This window comes from Nomascus leucogenys, chromosome 22a, assembly GCF_006542625.1.
Source record: "Nomascus leucogenys isolate Asia chromosome 22a, Asia_NLE_v1, whole genome shotgun sequence".
NCBI classification, from domain to species: Eukaryota; Metazoa; Chordata; class Mammalia; order Primates; family Hylobatidae; genus Nomascus; species Nomascus leucogenys.
Window position 1 is genome coordinate 2869621 of NC_044402.1, and position 20536 is coordinate 2890156.

At 51.3% G+C, this 20536-nt stretch overlaps 1 protein-coding gene across 3 annotated transcripts in view; it reads left to right on the forward strand.

Moving 5' to 3' along the window:
* The window catches only part of CDC42BPB (CDC42 binding protein kinase beta), a 127436-nt gene that overhangs the window by 40956 nt on the left and 65944 nt on the right, over positions 1–20536 (forward strand). For all 3 annotated transcript variants that reach the window (XR_004028013.1, XM_030803936.1, XM_030803937.1), the window contains exons 2-5: positions 5950–6041; positions 10669–10752; positions 15245–15340; positions 19530–19678. Coding sequence is in view for 2 of the 3 variants with exons in the window: in XM_030803936.1 (XP_030659796.1) it covers positions 5950–6041; positions 10669–10752; positions 15245–15340; positions 19530–19678 (421 nt within the window). In the remaining variant the exon portion in view is untranslated. The remainder of the gene's footprint in view (positions 1–5949; positions 6042–10668; positions 10753–15244; positions 15341–19529; positions 19679–20536) is intronic.

Genomic DNA, 20536 nt, shown 5'->3' on the forward strand with positions numbered 1-20536 from the left:
AGTCAGATCAGCGTGGCATTAGATTCTCATAGGAGCACGAACTCTATTGTGAACTGTGCATTTGAGGGATCTGTGTTGCATGCTGCTTATGAGAATCCAGTGCCTGATGATCCAAGGTGGGACAGTTTCATCCCAAAATCATCACCTCACCTCCTCCACCCCTCTACCCATCTGTGGAAAAATTGTCTTCCGTGAAAGTGGCCCCTGGTGCCAAAAAGGTTGGGACCACTGCTTTAGCATGTATTTCCTACAGACAGGGATATTCTACATAATAACCACAGGGTAACCAACAAAATCAGGAATGTAGCATTGATACATTGCTGTGTCTAACCTTCAGATTCCACTGAAGCATTGCAGATTTTCTTGTACTCTGCTCTGTAGCAGAAGGGTCTGCTGCAGAGCCACACACACCATGACCTTGTTCCTTTCTGTGTGATCAGTTTTGTGTCTTTCCTTGACTTTCATGACCTCGACACTGCTCAAGGTTTCAGGCTGGTAGTTTGGAGACTGTTCTTCAGTTGAGGTTTGCCTGGTGTTTCCCGGTGGTTGGATTTGGGTTGTGGATCTTTGCAGGAAAATCACAGAAGTGAGACTATGTTTTCCCCCTCCTGTCCTGTGGGATGTGCGGTTTCGCTTTGTCACGTAAACTGATGCTGGCCGCTCTGATTGCTTGATTTCAGGTGGTGTCTGCCTGACTTCACTGTAAAGTCACCGTTTTCCCTGCGTAATTAATAGGTATTTTGTTTGGATGTACTTTGAAACTATACAAATATCCCATTTTTCATCAGATTTTTAAATTTTATATGTTAATATCAGTGTGGACTCCAGATTTCCTGGTGTTTTTTGTTTTTGTTTTGAGACAAGGTCTCACTGTTGTCCAGCCTGGAGTGCAGTGGTGCAAACACAGCTCACTGCAGCCTCTACCTCCTGGGCTCAAGCAATCCTCTCGCCTCAGCCTTGAGAGTAGCTAGAACCACAGGTGTGTGCCACTACACCCTGGTTAATTATTTTATTTTTTGTAAAGATAGAGTCTTGTCATGTTGCCCAGGCTGGTCTTGGACTCCTGGGCTCAAGCAGTCCTCTTGCCTCAGCCTCCCAGAGTGCTGGGATTCCAGGCATGAGCCACTGCACCCAGCCCTGTTTTATTTAACAGATTATAATCTATGACTGCTTGTGTTTATTTTGAGCACACCCTCACTTCTGGGCACTGGCCGCTGCAGGCTCACCTTGCGGTTTCCTGACCCAGCTCTGGAGTTTCCCGAGGAGCCCTGTCCTGTGTTGGAGAATGGTCTTCAGAGACCACGGTCCACACTGGGTGTGCTTGTAGCTGAACTGCTGCTGCTGCCGGACACTCTTGGTAGACAGAGCTAGGACTCTGTGTGTTCACACCCATGTATGGCTGCATTTATCCCTGTATCGATCTGTCTGTATTGAAGCTGCGAGTTCATACTGATAACCCAATTCTATCCCAGTGCTGTACAGTTTATTCTCGTTTTCTTCCTTATCTAGAACTCCTCTCTTTGACAGTGAGGAGCCCAGCCCCATCATCCTGAATATTGCTTATCTCATCAGTCCTCTTGTAGGTAATAGGAGGACCACCCTCCCCTCACTTGGTTCCCTTCCCTCACCTGGTTCCCTCCCCTCACCTGGTTTCCTCCCCTCACCTGGTTCACTGGCACTGATGTCCTCCTCACTCCACCCCACACCTCAGCCAAGCCTGGGGAGCTCTGACCCCCTACTCCCTGTTGAGCTCTGCCTGAAGCAGGTGCTGGAGGGAGACTGCAAGGCTGGGAGGCGGGAGGACGACTTGCGGCTTCCTGCCCGCTCCCTCCTAGAGTGACACCCTAGCAACACCATCCCGGCAGTGAAGTTCCTTCTGGCGGTCGGCCACTGGTGCCAGTTTGGAGTTTTCACCACACCAGCAGAACAGCCCTGCCATGGGCACCTCAGAGAGCCCAGCGTCAGCTGGCTGCACTCCTTCCAGTCACCGGGGACCCAGCCTGTGGGGCTGCCTTTGAGCTCAGAGACCTGGTGCCGGCCAGCAGCACCCCATCCTCAGGGGTCTGAGTTTCAGCTTTACAGGACCCTTTGTCCAGGTTTCTAAGTTTTAAAAGTTCCATCCTCGGCCGGGCGCAGTGGCTCACGCCTGTAATCCCAGCACTTTGGGAGGCGGAGGTGGGCGGATCACGAGGTCAGGAGATCGAGACCATCCTGGGTAACATAGTGAAACCCTGTCTCTACTAAAAAAAAAAAAAAAAAAAAAATACAAAAATTAGCTGGGTGTGGTGGCACGTGCCTGTAATCCCAGCTACTCGAGAGGCTGAGGCAGGAGAATAGCTTGAACCCAGGTGGCGGAGGTTGCAGTGAGCTGAGATTGTGTTACTGCACTCTAGCCTGGCAACAAAGCTAGACTCTGTCTCAAATAAAAATTCCAGCCTCTTCTTTCATTTCCTGATCCTAATGGCAGAAGGTGCTTCCTGCATTTGCCATCTGCGTGTGGTATTTCCATCTTAGTAACCTAGTTGGCGGTTATTCATGTTAAATGTTCTGTCCCCCGCTCTCAGTACCTGTGTGGTTAGCAGGGTGCTCCGCCACTGTGATGCGGCTTTCGTTTCTAGTCGTAGCTAATGCGGCCTTAATTATGTTTATTGTTTCTGTGTTTGAAACGGAGTTTTGCTCTTGTTGCCCAGGCTGGAGTGCAGTGGCGAGATCTTGGCTCACTGCAGCCTCTGCCTCCTGGGCTCAAGTGATTCTCCTGCCTCAGCCTCCTGAGTAGCTGGGATTACAGCCGCATGTCACCATGCCCAGCCTAATTATTTTTATACACCAGTACAAAATTGTTACTGTTCTCGGAGCAGTTTGAAAATGTTTCGTATTTTTGAGAAATAATGTTTTTCTTAGGCTTTTGCTTCTGGGCCCTTTTCTCCTTTGCCCTCTGATTTGGGAACTTGTTCCTGCCCGCACGCAGGTCCCCTGCTGCTTTGCTCTTGTGGTTTGCCTTTCCAAGCCTTCACCCCAGGCTTGCCTCGAAGTTCCTCCCACTTCCAGCCTGGCCCCCATCATCTGTGTCTGCCCGCTTTAGGGAAATGTGTACACAACTATTAAACTACATAATTAACAAAATGTGTTTTATCAAAAGAGTAGGGGGAAACTTGACAAGGAAGCCCAGGTGACTTGAGAGTAATTAACATGGAAAGAAAAGAGAGGACATTCCGGGCACAGCCTTGGTGTGAGCTGCTTCCTGCGTCTCATCTGCCTTTTTCTTCGCTGTTTTTTGTTTTGTTTTGTTTTTCAGATGGCGTGTCACTCTGTCACCCAGGCTGGAGTGCAGCTCAAGTGTTTTCTTCAGCCTGCCCTTTCTTTCTTTCTTTTTTAATAACTCAGGCCTCATTTGTTCTGTTCCCTGATCTCTGCTGATGTGCGTTTGCTGTGATGGGGGCCATCGTTCATAACTCACTGTCTCCCAGGCCCCAGGAACCTCCTGTGGCTCTGGTAATTGTGGTGCACGAACCTCAGTAGTGTTGAGCAACTATTAAAGGAGAAAAAAACCCACAGAATTAGTCAGGTTAATAATATGGAACTCAGTCAGAAGCCCAGGAAGTGTCAGATCGCATGTTTTGGAGCTAATTGTAGGCACTCCTGCAGTGGTAAGAAATAGGACAGAGAGGGCCCTGTGCACTTTTCCCAGCTCCCCCAGAGGCACCTTTCGTAAAACTGTAGTGATAGAGAATTTGAAAAAGAGCCAGATAGAACAAAAAAAACCTAGCATAAAACATGTAGATTTGGGCTTGAAGGTGAAAATAGAGACAGGTGCAAGAGAGACAGTTGACTGCACGGATGCCAGACTGGCAGGATGCATGGCGGGCACGAGCTGGTCTGGAGTCGGACAGTGTGGGCTCCAGTCCTGGCCTTGCCTCGTGCTCTGTCTTCCTGGGAAGAGATGACCTGACCTCTCTCTAGGAGCTTTTTTTTTTTTTTTTTTTTTCTTTTTTTCTGAGACGGAGTCTCGCTGTGTCGGCCAGGCTGGAGTGCAGTGACACCATCTTGGCTCACTGCAAGCTCCGCCTCCCAGGTTCATGCCATTCTCCTGCCTCAGCCTCCCAAGTAGCTGGGACTACAGGTACCCGCCACCATGCCTGGCTAATATTTTTGTGTTTTTAGTAGAGACGGGGTTTCACCGTGTTAGCCAGGATGGTCTTGATTCCTGACCTCATGATCCGCCTGCCGTGGCCTCCCAAAGTGCTGGGATTACAGGTGTGAGCCACTGTGCCCAGCCTCTAGGAGCTTCTTGTGGGGGATGTAACCATTTGCCACAAAGTGGTGGGCTTAAACAACAGATGTTTCTCTCACAGCTCTGGAGGCCAGAAGTCCAGGGTCAGGGCATCAGCCAGGCCTTGTCCCTCACAGGCTCCAGGGAGCCCTCAGCTTCTGCGGCTGCTGGCGATGCTTGGCGCTCCTTGTGTGCGGCCGCATCACTCCCGCCTCTGCTTCCGTCCCCACATGGCTCTTTTTACCTCTGTCTGAGTCTGACTTCTTTTAGAAGGACACCAGTCCTGTTGGACTTAGGGCCTACCCTATTCCAGCAGGTGCGCTTATTTTCACTTGGTTACGTCTGTAAGGACCGTGTTTCCAAATGAGGTTACATTCACAGGTTCTGAGCAGACATGAGTTTTGCTGGGGACACTATCCAACCCAGTTTAGTGCCCACAAAAACCTGGCTGAGTTTTCTCATCTGTGAAGTGTGGATAATAACAGAATTACTCTCAGAGAGTCTGCGTGAGGTGGCCGGAAGAGCAGTGTAGAGTGCCTGACTGGTGGACATTACTGTTTCAGACGCCACAGGACCTATCCGGGACCGCCGTGGGTGTCCAGGGAGACTCCAGCACTTTTCAGACCAGTGTTGCCTTGGAGAATGTCTTGTGTTCCCTGAGCTGCCCCGCGGCTCCTGCGTGCAGACAGATGGAGCTGAGCTCTCTCTCACCTCACGCACTTGTGTCCTGCACGTGGGCTTCGGGCACCCATCAGTTGCTCTCTCGATAGATGTTCACCTATTGGCTTTGACCAGGAGACTTTTGTGGTGATGATGTTTGCTATGATAGATACTGAAGTATACTGTTGCGTGTTGCATAACGATGGGGATACCTTCTGAGAAATGCATGGTTAGGTGGTTTTTGTCATTGTGCGAACATGACAACAGCACGTCACAGACTCAGATGGCAAAACCTACTCCACACCTAGGCCATGTGGCACAACCTACTGCTCCTGGGTTACACACCTGTGCAGCGTGCGACAATTCCAAACACTGTAGGCAGCTGTAGCACAGTCGTTTTTGTGTGTCTATTTTTATTTATTTATTTTACTGAGATGGGGTCTCGCTTTGTTGCCCAGACTAGAGTGCAGTGACACGATCTTGGCTCATTGTAACCTCCGGCTCCTTGGTTCAAACGATTCTCTTGTGTCAGCCTCCTGAGTAGCTGAGATTACAGGCACCCGCCACCACATCCGGCTAAATTTTGTATTTTTAGTAGAGACGAGATTTCACCATGTTGGTCTGGCTGGTCTCAAACTCTTGACCTCAGGTGATCCTCCTGCCTCAGCCTCCTAAGGTGCTGCGATTACAGGCGTGAGCCACCGCACCTGGCCATGTTTATGTATCTACACATAGAAAAGATTTGATAAAAATATAATAGTATAATCTTAGAGGATCGCTGTTATGTATGTGGTCCGTCGTCGGCTGAAACAATGTTACCAGGTGCATGACTGCAGTTGCTCAGGATCCACATCTGTGTCCATTGATATAAATGCTCACTTTCCAAACCTGTCAGATATTAAATATTGTTAAACAAACTTTTTAAAAAGTATAACTTAGTGCAACACCCCACTCAGTTAAATTTTTATGTAGTATCAACTGATTAGACTAAATTGTTGGTTTTACTGTTTTACTTGTAGCTAAACCATTTACACAGCTGGTGAAAGAAATGCAGCTTCATCGAGAAGACTTTGAAATAATTAAAGTAATTGGAAGAGGTGCTTTTGGTGAGGTAAGATGAACTTCATTTTGTTAACTTTGCCTAAATTGCCAAAACATCAGCAGCTTCCATTTCACCTTTTTGTGGACCTATACATTGGTTTGGGGATGAGGTAATTAGTATTATTTGGAGAGTTTGTTTTTTCCTCTCTCTCTTTCTGAGATGAGATCTCACCATGTTGCCCAGGCTGGCCTTGAACTCCTGGGCTCAAGTGATCTCCCTGCCTCGGCCTCCCGAGGAGCTGGGGAGAAAATCTGAAAGAGAATGAAGAGAAAGGAAACTCGAAAGCTTCTGACTGACCTGGGAGATTGTTGGGAGCAAAAATAGTTTCTTCAGATGTAGTTTTTTTTGTTTTTGTTCTCGAGATGGACGTCTTGCACTGTCACCCAGGCTGGAGTGCAGTGGCGCGATCTTGGCTTATGGCAACCTCTGCCTTCTGGGTTCAAGCTATCCTCATGCCTCAGCCTCCCAAGTAGCTGGGACTACAGGTACTGACACCATGCTTAGCTAACTTTTGTATTTTTTGTAGAGATGAGGTTTTGCCATGTTGGCCAGGCTGGTCTCAAACTCCTGGCCTCAAGTGATCCGCCTGCGCAGATGCCCTGCCCAGCCTCCCAAAGTGCTGGGATTACAGGTGTGAGTCACCACGCCCAGCCTTCTGATGTAGGTTCTAAAACTCCATTTGTTAATTGAATTTTGACTTATTGGCATTTTCTAAAAAACACAGAGAGGGTTGAACTAGCAGCTGTTTTCATGCTCTGTACTTGCTTGCCATTGACACAGCTGGTGTGGCTCTGGGCCCGGTTGGCTTTGCCTAGGGGAGGAGGGTCAGCCATGCGGGTGCAGCTGGAGAGGCTCACCAGGTCCCTTGTATGGGGCTGGGAGCCCTGCCCCAGGAGGCCCGTGGCACGGTGTGGCCTCGCCTTCCAGGCCGTCTCCACAGACCTGCCTCGGCCTTGCAGGACAGTTCTGCCAAGACCAGGGGAGAGGTCAGGCTCCCTCAGCAGCCGCGGGACCGCCTCGGGTGGTTTGACAGTGAGTCACCGGAAGAGCTTTGCTGCTTCTTTTTTTGTTTTTTGAGATGGAGTCTCGTTGTGTCGCCCAGGCTGGAGTACAATGGCACGATCTCAGCTCACTGCAAGCTCCGCCTCCCGGGTTCACGCCATTCTGCTGCCTCAGCCTCCCGAGTAGCTGGGACTACAGGTGCCCACCACCAGGCCGGCTAATTTTTTGTATTTTTAGTAGAGACGGGGTTTCACCGTGTTAGCCAGGATGGTCTCGATCTCCTGACCTCGTGATCCCCCCACCTCAGCCTCCCAGAGTGCTGGGATTACGGGCGTGAGCCACCGTACCTGGCCAAGTTTTGCGTCTTAAACTGTGCAGTGCCTTAGCACCTATGCTGAGGTTTGATCTAAGCTCTCCTTGGCTGGGGAACTGTGCCTTTTGGCTCACTGAGGAAAAATGAAACAAGAAAACGCCCTGTGTCACATCCCAGCAGCAGGTGTGCTCTGCCCACAGCAAACCTACTGGACATGACTACAAAGCTAGATGGCCTTTGCTGTGCGGGGCATGCATTTTCCAGTGTGCAGACGTGAAAGAAGGCAAATCAGTACTTTAGGGAAATAGACCCCCTCTTGCAGCACCATCCCCGTGAATGAGTCTCACCAGAGGGATAGGGGAGGAGAGCAGCCCCTCCAAGGCTCGTCCCAGCATGACCGGAGCTCCCAGTTTATCTCAGTACAGACCCTGGATCCAGGCCTCACCAGCCAAAGTCAATTTACCACAGGCCAGGATGGGATAGAGAGTTTGTTTGTTTTGTTTGAGACAGGGTCTTGCTCTGTCGCCCAGGCTGGAGTGTGCTGGCATGATCACAGCTCACTGCAGCCTCCGCCACCCAGGCTCAGGTGATCCTTCTTCCTCAGCCTCCTGAGTAGTTGTGACTACAGGCATGTGCCACCACGCCCGGCTAATTTATTATTTGTAGAAATGGGATGTCACTGTGTTGCCCAGACTGATCGTGAACTCCTGGGCTCAAGCAACCCTCCTGCCCCAGCCTCTCAAGTAGCTGGGACCACAGGCATGCGCCACCGTACCTGGCTAGTTATGTTTTCTTTTTTCTTTTTAGTAGAGACAGGGATCTTGCTATGTTACCCAGGCTAGTCTCAAAACTCCTGGGCTCAAGTGATTGTTCTGCCTCCACCTTCAAGAGTGCTGGGATTATAGGCATGAGCCACTGTATCTGGTTGAGAAAGCCTTTTAAAATAAAAACAGGTTGCATTAAGTGATTCCCTGTCCGCCTGCTACCAAGCATTGAGTTGTGCCAGGCGTGGGGGCTTTGGAGGTGAGCTGGGCCCAGGCCACACAGAGCTGTTCAGCCATGGCTAGACTTTCCAGAATGCAGTTAGGAGGGAGGGAGAGGCACACCAGGGCAGAGAGACGACCAAGGGAATGAAGGAATGAGAGAGAAAATTGTTTTAACAGGATGGTTTACAGTTATTTTTAGTACTCTTTTTTGCCAAAGAACTTAATGCAAAACTCAGTTTTGTGTGAGTTTCAAAGAAGAGAACATTGATCGCTTTTTGAGCTCCTCCTGATTGAAGGAGCCTGTCCTTCCCACGCGGCCTTTGCTTCTTGGATTCCCTCCTTGGTCTCGTTCCCTTGGAGCCTCAGAGTCCATATCTGTGCAAGATGGATTGAGAAATCCCCCGCAGCTGGGGTCGCTGTGAGGCTGAAGGAGGGGTGAGGATGCGCGGCTCAGCACCGTCTCTGGCACGCAGAACGTGCCCAGTGAATGGCAGCTCTCACAGTGACTCTACGGTGTGACTGTGTGGTATTCGATGTTAGAAACAGGGAGGTAGATGATGATGCCATTTAAGACCTCTTCAGGCCATGGCTGCCGCGGGCACGGGGACATGCTGGCTGCTTGCCATTGGCAGCCAGAAGGTATGGAAGCCGATGTCACTGCCAGTGAGTAGGTTACAGGAAGTGCTGAGTTGGAGACTTGGGCCCATGCGTGAGTGACTTATGTAGGGTGGAATGTGCCAGACAGTGGTGCAGACATCTTGACGGGTGTTGGTAGTGATGGCAGAGCTTATTCAAGATTTGATAGAGACTGAAAAGTCCAAGAGGACTTCCTGAAGGAGGTGGCATTTGAGTTGTGCTTTAAAGAATGTGGCTGGTGGCCACGTGCTGAGTGCTGATTGTGCCCTACACTGTGCTGGGCACATTAAATGTCAGGGCTCATGGGTCCTCATAGCTGTCTCAGGAGGCCAGTCCTGCCATTAACCTCTTGTAGTGGTGGAACCTGAGCCACAAAGAAGTGAATTTGCAAGAGTTAAACTCTGGAGCCCACGTGGCCAGTCCCTGCCTCTGTGAAGAAAAGGTTCTTGATGCAGGAACTGGCACATGCTAGGCAGGTGGGGGGAGCCACGTGTAGAAGAGGCAGGGTGGGGGTGGGGTGGGGACACAGATAGAAGGCACCGTTTCAGTGGCGGGGTGGTGGGAGCCGCAGATAGAAGGCAGGGCAGAGGGAGGGGGCGGTAGAGCAGGCAGGTGGGGCTGTTGAAAACAGACAAGCTTGGGAGGTAATCTTGAGTTTTTAAAAGGTGGGTTTTTTAGCAGGGGAGGGTTAAAAATTTTTTTTTAAGTTTTTTTTTTTATTTTTGAGACAGAGTCTCACTTTGTTGCCCAGGCTGGAGTGCAGTGGCGCGGTCTCGGCTCACTGCAACCTCTGCCTCCCAGGTTCAAGTAATTCTCCTGCCTCAGTCTCCCGAGTAGATGGGACTACAGGTGCGTGCTACCATGCTGGGGTAGTTTTTGTATTTTTAGTGGAGGCGGGGTTTCACCATGTTGACCAGGTTGGTCTCAAACTCCTGACCTCAAGTGATCCGCCTGCCTTGGCTTCCCAAAGTGCTGGGATTACGGGTGTGAGCCACCATGCCCAGCTGAAATTTTTTTTTTTTTTTTTTTTTGAGATAGAGTCTTGCTCTGTCACCCAGGCTGGAGTGCAGTGGCATGATTTCGGCTCACTGCAATCTCTGCCTCCCCAGGTTCAAGCAGTTCTCCTGCCTCAGCCTCCTGAGTAGCTGGGATTATAGAAGCACGCCACCACACCTGGCTTATTTTTTTGTATTTTTAGTAGAGATGGGATTTCACCATGTTGGCCAGGCTGGTCTCAAACTCCTGGCCTCAAGTGATCCTCCCGTCTCAGCCCCCCAAAGTGCTGGGATTACAGGCATGAGCCACTGCACCCAGCATCACTTAGCTGTTTTAAAATGCACAATACATTTGTCGTTAACTACAGTTACCCTGCTCTGCTATCAAACATTGGAACTTTTTTTCTGCCTTTGTTTTAAATGGAAATCTGCAGACGTAACCCAAAGTAAAGGGCAGTGAGCCGCCACGTGCTGCCACTCACAGTGAAGCTTTTGAATGCGCAGGTGGGGCCTTTCACGTTGCGGTGGGGTCAGGTTTCGATGCATAAAAGGGCAAATCTTCATTTACGTGGAAAACTTGGCTTTCAGTCACTGCTGGTTTCGCAGGCTCCTAGGCTGTTAAGATTTCACTACAGTTTGGTTCCAGCGTGCTAGCCTTTTGTTCCAGGAACTGCATCTTTGTTCAACTCACATTTGCATTGCAGGTTGCTGTTGTCAAAATGAAGAATACTGAACGAATTTATGCAATGAAAATCCTCAACAAGTGGGAGATGCTGAAAAGAGCAGAGGTAAGTATGGAGCTTGAAAAGCCATACAAATGGGGTTTGGGGTGAGCAGAAAGTGACTGTGAAGCCAGCTGGGGAAAAGCTGCAGTCACCCCACAGCCCTGGGCCTCCCTTCCCCCGGACAGAGCGAGCAGTCTCTTTTGAGGTCTCAGTCTCCTCCCTGGCGCCTGCTGCTCCCTGCCTCAGCGACCACTCGCTTGCTGGACACTGTTCCTGAGAGTGCACCCTGGAGAATGTTGGCGGGTTCTGTTTACTCTAAAGGCAAATAAAAAGCGTCAGGAGAGTTTTAGCATTGATTGCAGTTTTGCTCCATATGCAAAAGGAATGAACACATTTGGACCCTGCTCACATACAGAATGGGTCTTTAGATTCCCACCTAGAGGAGCCTCACGATTATAAATGAAAGTGGACCAGTGCTCAGCAGGCTTTGATCAGCTCCTTGTTCTTAGTGCAGTGTCAGTCTTCTTGTTGGCCATTCCATGCTCCTGACCCCATCTCTACAGCCGCGTGCTCTGCCCCGGTCTCCCTCCTGCCCGTCCAAGGCAGGCCAGGCCTGCTGAGGAGCCCACGCTTTTCCTCTCTGGCCTTGAGTTTCTGTCCTCACCCGCCCTCTGTCTTCCCTCCCCTGCACTCAGACAGAGCCCAGGCCCTTCCTGGCCAGTTGACCTGCTGCTTCTTGCTTCAGATCTGCTCCGTCCATCATGCTCCATCCTCTCCCGTGACTCCCGCCTCTGCCAGAAGGCACTCGGTAGTCCCCTCCTTGCAGGCTGCCATTCATCACAATGGTTTGCAATGGCCCCGTGTGTCTCTGACCCGCCCTGAGCGGGGCCTGTGCCTGGCAGCGCTGCGGTGGCTCTAGGCTGCTCAGCCCCGCGGTTAGCGCTTCCTTCTGGAGTTGGACGCCTCTCGACATGGCCACCTTCATTTCTGGGAAGTCCTTCTTGGGTTTCTAGACCCTCTCCTCTTACTCCTCTCACCCTTCTAGTAATTTGAGGTGACGCTTTCCTCCTTGGTCCTGGAATTTGTGCCTGTGCTGCCCATGATGGTCGCCACCTTGGGCCGACACCAGTACAGCCATCGATTCGGGCCAGATCTCTCCAGGGCCCTGGGTTTTATTACCTTGGTGGGTGTTATCGGTTCCTTGTGACTCAGTCATTCTGGCTTTTCCCTCCTCTGCTCTGGACCCATTTCCCCTTTCCCTGCTATGGCACCCAGCACGAGGTCTCACACTCATTTGTTGCTCACTGAATGCATGTTGGTTGACAGAGTTAGCACCATTTTGCAGTCACCTTGGTCTCAAAATATCGGTGGCCTGTGATTGCTTCGGCCCCTGCATCTCCCAGCTTCTGGGATGCACACGGTCTCCCTTCCTTCTTTGGGAGAAGCCTTTGCTCTCTTTCCCTCCATCCTCACTGAGTCATCTCACCGTGTGCTTCTGCTGGGCCTGCCCTCGGCCCCAGCAGCCCTTTCCCCACCCCAGACAGTGGCAAACACCGCAATGTTGCTGGAACAAACTTTTAGGGGAAAAAGTAGCTACTGTTACGTGAAAGTGTGGCGAGGCATCAGGTGTTTGGTATTTACCCAAACGTCGTGGTGGGTGAGTACATCTTAAAAGTAAATACTGCTGACTTAATTTGAATCGGTGACACAGATCCAGTTTAACTGGCATGCTCAGAAAAGCTCAAGAATGTTTGCCAGTCGCGATGATTATCCTAGGGTATGTGTGTGTAAGAGATACAAAAATAAATATGGTGCTAGTTGCAAATAATTTATCTTTTTATTTTTATATCATAGACATTTTAAACATTAAATTTTATAATACTGATTTATAAAAAATTTTCTTAAAAGCGTGAATTAAACAAGAGGTTGGTCAGTAGAAGAGTTGCTAAGCAGTGTAAGTTTATAATTTTTCCAGCCGGCAAGGTCTTTATTTCATCTTACTTGGTTAAAAAATACTAAAAGTTTCTCTCTCTGCTCCTTAGACAAAACTGCTGGATAATAATACATAAGTTTCCTGTCAGCAGGTCACCCTGCAGGCAGTCCCAAGTTTAAGAATGGGTTTTTCCTAAATGCTCTGGGCAGCTGCCAGGCAGAGCTTCAGGGAGCGTCTCCTGGAGGCGTTGGCGCAGGTGCAGCAGATACTCAGGGCAGCCCCGGCCTCCTGAACCCACGGTCTCACCTCACCTGGCACTCAGCACTCCATCACCATTTCTTTTTGGGGGCTCATTCTGGAAGACAGGAGGTCAGGCGCACTGGGGCTCAGGTTTTCTTGTAGTTGTCCCTTCTGGCTGAGGTGGCCGTTGGCAGAGGGGTCGTGATGATTCCAGAATTGCTGGTCTCTGCATGTCTGGACATTAGCAAGCTGAATGCTGACCCCTTGTCATGTTGTCATTAGTAGAACTGGGACACAGCTGCAACAACCATCTCTTTTTTTTTTTTTTTGAGACGGAGTCTCTCCCTATCACCCAGACTGGAGTGCAGTGGCGGGATCTTGGCTTACTGCAACCTCCGTCTCCTGGCTTCAAACGATTCTCTGCCTCAGCCTCCCAAGTAGCTGGGATTACAGGCACCTGCCACCACGCCTAGCTAATTTTTGTATTTTTAGTAGAGACGGGGTTTCACCATGTTGGCCAAGCTGGTCTCAAACTCCTGACCTTGTGATCTGCCTGCCTCAGCCTCCCAAAGTGCTGGGATTACACGTGTGAGCCACTGTATGCAGCCAACCATTTCATTTTAAAAGAAAAACTTTTTTGTTGTTGTTTTAGAGACAGGGTCTCACTCTGTTACTCAGTTGTACAGGCTGGAGTACAGTGGCATGATCTCGGCTGGGCTTACTGATCCTCCCACCTCAGCCTCTTGAGTAGCTGGGACTGCAGACAGGTGCCACCACACCCGGCTAATTTTTAAGATTCTTTTGTAGAGACGGAGTCTCACTATGTTGCCCAGGCTGGTCTTAAACTCCTGGGCTCAAGTGATCCTCCCGCCTTGGCCTTCCAAAGTGCTGGGATTACAGCGTGAGCCACCTTGGCCAGCCTGAAAGGAAAACTCTTTAAAGTTTGGAAAAGAAAACCTTGTAGAAGAAACAAGTTTCAGAGGTCACTGTGAGACTCAGCTGAGAGCCGGTCAGAACCGTGCCCTCGTGCCTCACATAGCAAGCTCTCCATAATGTACTTATATTTTTGTTAAGCTTGACAAGTTCAAATGTAAGACAGTTTAAATCTTGTTCTATGCTCAATAAAGAGGAAAATCATGTTAAAATTATGCCAAAGGCCTGTTGACTTTTTTTTTTTTTTTTTTTTGAGACAGAGTCTCGCTTTGTCGCCCAGGTTGGAGTGCAGTGGCATGATCTCGGCTCACTGCAAGCTCCACCTCCCGGGTTCACGCCGTTTTCCTGCCTCAGCCCCCCGAGTAGCTGGGACTACAGGCACCCGCCACTATGCCCAGCTGATTTTTTTGTATTTTTAGTAGAGACAGGGTTTCACGGTGTTAGCCAGGATGGTCTTGATCTTCTGACCTTGTGATCCGCCCGCCTCGGCCTCCCAAAGTGCTGGGACCACAGGCATGAGCCACTGTGCCCAGCCATTTTTTTTTTTTTTTTTTTTTTTTTGAGATGGAGTCTCGCTCTGTCGTCCAGGCTGGAGTACGGTGATGCAATTTTGGCTCACCGCAACCTCCGCTTCCTGGATTCAAGCAGTTCTCCTGCCTCAGCCTCCCGTGTAGCTGGGATTACAGGCACCTGCCACCACACCTAGCTAGTTTTTCTAGTTTTTAGTAGAGACGGAGTTTCATCATGTTGGCCAGGCTGGTCTTGAACTCCTGACCTCAGGTGATCCGCCCACCTTGGCCTCCCAAAGTGCTAGATTTACAGGTGTGAGCCACCGTGCTCCGCCAGGCCTGGTGACTTTTAAACAGAGATGCCACCTGGGCATTAAAACTCTTTTGGAAGCTGTAGCAGGGTAGAGGGTCAGCCTCTTGCCCTGTGCTGCTGGCTGTAGGCCTCCCTAGTGGAGTCCGTGATGGTCGTGTCATCACTATACTGTGATTTCAGCAAACGTGAGCTCCTCTCCTGCCAGCTGCACAGCAGCTCAACAGCGGGTATAGGACGGAGAGGGCAGACGAGTGGGGCTGCCCATGCCATTGATACTTGGCAGAGGTTGATCTGGTAGAGAAGTCAGGAGGTGCCAGGTGGGAGGAGCCCAGTCAGGAATCCACATGAGGGTGGGGTGAATCTAAGTGTTGGCCACAGAAATGGTGCCTGTGGGATAGCAGGGTGCAACTGCGTCCTCAGCAACCCTTGGCACCTGCACGGGGCTTGGGAGAGGAAGGGATGAGGGATGGCTCAGCCTCAGCAGCCTCGGGGTGGTGCACGAGGAGGAGCCTGGAAGGCAGGGACACCGTGGCTGGAGCCACTGTCCCAGCAGGGACCCCGAGACCGGCAGTACCCTCCCTGGCCTACTTCCCAGTGAACACAGACTGATGCCTCATTGCTTTGCAGACCGCGTGCTTCCGAGAGGAGCGTGATGTGCTGGTGAACGGCGACTGCCAGTGGATCACCGCGCTGCACTACGCCTTTCAGGACGAGAACCACCTGGTAGGTTGCACGGCCAGAGACTCGGTCAGCGCTTTCGCTCTGGCTTTATTCCTTTGAGCTGTCACTAAAAATTCAGTAAGACAACATGGAACTGACATTTTAAAAATGTGTATTGGACTCGATAAAATGGAGGGGCTTGTTTTCATGCAGTAATTGTCAGGTAGAACTTCTTTAAAGTAAACGTGTGAAAGTAAGGACTTTGTTTTTTTCTAATCACTAGAGAAGCTGATTAGTTTGTTCGCTGGGTTTATTACATTTAAATCAGCTGGGAGTTTGAAACACTTTCAATCTTGGATTATTGAGAATAAGGAACCGCAGTGGGGATTCGGCCACGTGGATGTTTTTGCCTCCATCTCATCTAGGGCTGAGTCCGGGAGTGTGTCTCGCGGGCCTGCAGTCCTCCCGTCCTCCCGCGGTGGGGTAGGTGCCCCAGGCCCTTTTGACAGGTTTTAGGTGACTCTTAGTCTCCACGCTGCCTGTGTATTTTTCTGATTTAAACAGGGCTTGCTTTCAGGATGGACGGACCAGCCTCGTGACGCACATGCATGTGCATTGTCAAGCGTGTTCGCCTCCACAGCACTCTTAAGGCAGCTGACTTAGCGGTGAAGGGGAAACCAGCCCTTGGTCTCGGCCGCTGAGTGACCCGCAGACCGCCTTGTTCAGGACTTTTTATTCCTAGAGTGACTCTCCAGGTTTGCCTGAACCTAAAAGCGTCCACTGCTGGAGCTCTGGGTGGACGTGACGTGTGCAGACTTCAGAGAAGCAGGTCTGATCCCAGCTCATTCCCAATGGCACCGTTTCTGCAGCGGTGGCGAGAGGGGTGTGCAGGGACCCGAGGCTTCCTTTTCCATGGCAGCCAACGCGTGTCCACCTGAAGCTCCTGGGTTGTACGCTCCATTGGTTCACAGCAGATGGAGTAGTGTGGGATCCCTACATTCACCCTAAAGGAACCCTTGAAGCGTCAGAGAAAGCCCTGAGATTTGAACACCCAGGATTAGGGAAAAAGGTGTACCGATTATGTAGACTTTACATATAGGTGTTTGCCCAGCAGAGGGGGCAGCTGGTGTTTGTTGAGCACTTAGGACATTTCAGACCCACAGGGGTCCCCGTCAGTCTTCCCAACGACCCAGTGATTCCTCTGTTTCATAAGGGGTGTCTTGGGCAGAGAGAGGCGAAGTCACTTGCCCAGAGTGACCACATGGATAACAGCACCTGTGGCCGAGAGCCAGCCCCAGCCTGGCGAGCAGGTTCCGGGTCCCCTGCTCTGGGGCCACCTCCACATAAACTCCCCTGCTTCCTGCTCAGTGTCCCTGCTCCTGGGACCCCAGTGGACTATCTCCAGTTCATTTCCGCTTTTGATAAGAACTGAGTGAAGTTTCCAAGGAGTACAGGCAACTGGGATCTGCACAAAGGAAGATGATGCTTCTTGTTTTGTTTCTAATATTTTTTTCGAAATTAGCATAGTGTGCTGCCATCTGAAACGTTAGGTGTTGCCACGTTTATTCTAAGTTAAGACACGTCAATTAGGAGCCCCTGTGAAGATTCCATGTTCTTGAGGTTTTGGAGTTGCCCGGGTAGAAGTACCATGAAAATTAACGATGAGAGAATGAAGGCGAGGCCTGGGAAGCTTTCTGGCCCGTGACTGCGGGGCCGGCCTCTGCGGTGCACACCTGCCACCTTGAGCAGGGGTGTTGAGGGTTAGGCCAGTTCCTCTTCCTATGGTTGTGAGGCTGGCCCGAGTGCAGGCTGCTGTCAGGTGCCTCTCATGGTGACATGGAAACGTGGGTTCCTCTGACCACCCACAGAGCGGGTTCTGCTACAGTTTCTATTGGAGCTATCTCACGGAGTTTTATCAAAATTAAACCTGTTTGACTGCTAACTAAAACTTGCTGGCTTATCTCAGCACCCCACGTTCTGTGACAGGACAGACTAGGTCTGGTTCTCTTTCTGGAGTGGGCCACCGCCGTCTGCCTCACGAGCTCCCGCGTTAGCATTCCTCACAGACCATGTTCCAGGAGACCGCTGATCAGACCCAGTGCTGCTGTAGGATGCTCCTGCTCTTAGAGTTCTCAGCAGACGTGGACATGGCTGGGGCTCAGCTAGTAAGGGCTTGACTCAACCCCACGGCCTTCTTTAGGGGCCCGAGGGCCTGGCCGTTCGTTCACTGCATCTCCCCTGGCCCCGTGTGTGTCCGTCAGCTGCCAGGGCCTCTCCCTTTGGAATGTCTGCAGTGTGCGTCCACACCCCCTCTCCATTGCCCTCCGCACACAGCGGCACCTGCGTGCCTGGGCTTCTGAACGTAGTTGGGGAACATCACCCATTCACTGCTCTGAGTGTGGGGCTGCAGCCCCCACTGTAGCCGGCCCTCCCCATTTGGCAGGCTCCAGGGTGCCGCTGCCACTTTCCTCCTAGCTGCTTTGCACGCACTCCTTCATCTGGAGACGACCCCGGCTCCCCTCAGGCCTCTGCTTGGCAGCCTCTGGCCTGGCCACCTCACCAGGCGGCCTGCGGTCAGCTGGCATTCACCACTGCCTGCTCTCCGTGCTGGCCACGGTCCCTCCCGCCCCCAGTGCGAGCTCTGCTGAGCCAAGGACCTTGCTGTCTCGTGCATGCCAGCGCCCCTGTTGCCAGAGGGGCCAACATGGCCATGGTGAGGGTGCACGAGCGAATGAACAAACTGAAAAACTCGGTGGGGAAGGACGGGCAGTGCCTGAGCCAGGGCAGGGAGGCTGAGGCTGCCCTCGGCGGCGGCAGAAAGACTTGAGGAAGGCTCCACAGGGCAGGACAGCTGTGGAGAGGCTTGGAAGGGATGAGAGTTTGCTGGTAAAGATTCTGTTGCGAACAGGGACCTAAAATGAAGGCTTCTGTCATTTCCTCTGATTAGCTGGGCCCCTCCCTTCCTCAGACAAGCCCACTGGTGTGGCGCTTCCCTTCCTTTGGAGACACCGCAGTCTGGTTGGATGTGATGGGCGTGGAGTCTGACTGTTGGGCCCAGGTCTTTGCTCTGTCCTTGCTTGCTGGGCTACCCTGAGCCCATCCCCAAGCCTCCCGTGTCGATGGGGTCTTGGTGCCAGAGGCGAGGGCAGGTGGGAGCGTGAACAGGACAGCACTGGCCTGTGTCTCACAGCCTGGGCCCGAGCGTAGGCCTTCATGGTGACAGCAGCTGATATGATTAGGTTCTCAATAAATACTACAGGGTCACCGTCCCGGTTGATAAACAGGGCGTTTCCTCCCTGTGTGGGTTGGTTAAAAGCTAGCTGTCCAGACCAGAGCATCCATCTCTTCACAGGAAATTTGCACCAAGGAAGGCAGCTCCTGTGAGGCTCAGGCCGCGTGCTTCCCCAGCAGTCCTGGAGGCACAGCGGCCCCAGAGATGGAGGTGTTGGCTGCCACCCTGACTCTGGCTGTGATGGTCTTGCCCGTCCTGGGCCTCTCTGACCTGTGAGGTCTCCCCACTGGGGCCTCCACAGACTGTGGGCTTTGTGGTCTGAGCTTTCTGAGTGCTGCAAGAGACAGGCTCTCCTCCGGCAGAGCTCCATGCAGGCTCACCTCGGGGTCACCCACTCCCAGCACGGCTGGCCCGGTGGCAAGGGGACTCACAGGGAGGTGACGGGCTCAGCCCTGCTAGCAGATGGTTTTTCTTCCATTACTCCAATTTCTACTTAAGCAGGAGCTTTTCTGAGGTTTCTGTTGGAGTGAACCTATAAGTAATTATCTTTCGGCTCTTTTATGATATAATCTTTCCAATAAGAACTGCTGATACCACGTGTGATGTTAGATACTTCGCCTCCCTTCTCTGGTCTGGTGTCGTCCTCACATAACATGAGGTCCTGGAGAATTATTTTTAAACCCATAGGATTGATGGGCTATTAACTGTGCTTCTGCTTTGGGTCACTAGCTTTTAGAGTGCCCTCTCCAACATCAAGCCCTTTCATCATTCCTCCCATTGATTAAATACATCACTTACTGAAGTCCGCTGTCTGCCATATGCATCCCTGAAGATGGCGGCGGCGTGGACGCATCGGGGTGCGCATTCCAGAAGGAGGGTCTTGGGTGACAGAAGAGCAGCTGAGATGCCACGAGCCAGACCTGGAGCCTGAGAACCTCGCCGTGGAAGGCTGGCCCGTAATTGTCAGGTTTAGTGGTGACTAAATGTGGTATTCTCTCCCCTTCTCTTTCCAATTTGTAGTACTTAGTCATGGATTACTATGTGGGTGGTGATTTACTGACCCTGCTCAGCAAATTTGAAGACAAGCTTCCAGAAGATATGGCGAGGTTCTACATTGGTGAAATGGTGCTGGCCATTGACTCCATCCATCAGCTTCATTACGTGCACAGGTAACCGGCTTCTGATACACTTTATGGAAACCACGTTTAATTGTTAAAATACTACTTTCAGAGCTCCCAAGTCCAGGCCATCCCAAGAAGCCATGTAGGTAGCGAGTCCCTACTTTGAGCTGCCGCAGCTCAGACTGATTTGGCCACATCGCCGTCTTCCAGCCCCAGCACCCAGTGGATCCCAGCTCTCACTGTTAACAGTTGTGATGGTCTGCTGTCAGCTGAAGCCACTGTGTCTTTTGATACTTATTTGATATTTACTCAACTTCTCCCCATCCGAGACCCCCTCCCTGAAATGCCTGTGCTCCCTGGGGCTCACGTGGGGTCCAGGATCCTCTGTCTCTACTGCCCGAGACCCCCTCCCTAAACCTGTGCTCCCTGGGGCTCACGTGGGCCGTGGGGTCCTCTGTCCCTACCACCCTGGAATGTCTCGTGTGGGGCCTGGGGCCCTCTGTCTCCACATTCTTTCTCAACTCTGGTCTTCTCTGTGCCGTGCTGACCCCTGAAGGCCCCCAGGACACACTCACAAAGGAAATATGGGCTTGAGGAAGAGGCTTCCGTCACTACGACATGCAGGACTTGAGCTGAGAGAGCGTGTGGGACAGAGGCCTGAAGCAGCTCCCTCTCTTGCTCTCCGGGGCCCCCTCTGCCTTCTCGGCTGGGAGGGCAGCTCCCCAGTGACTCAGCCACTGAGTCCACATCTTCGCATCCCTCTTGTCCTGAGTCTCAAAGATTCAGTCCTGTGGTTTGTTTTGGTTTCTGTTGTTTTTAAAAACTAGTTTTACTTGTATTTTTATTACAAGATAATTTTATGGTAATAGGTTTAAAAAGTCAAACATTTCTATAGAGCCTCCAACC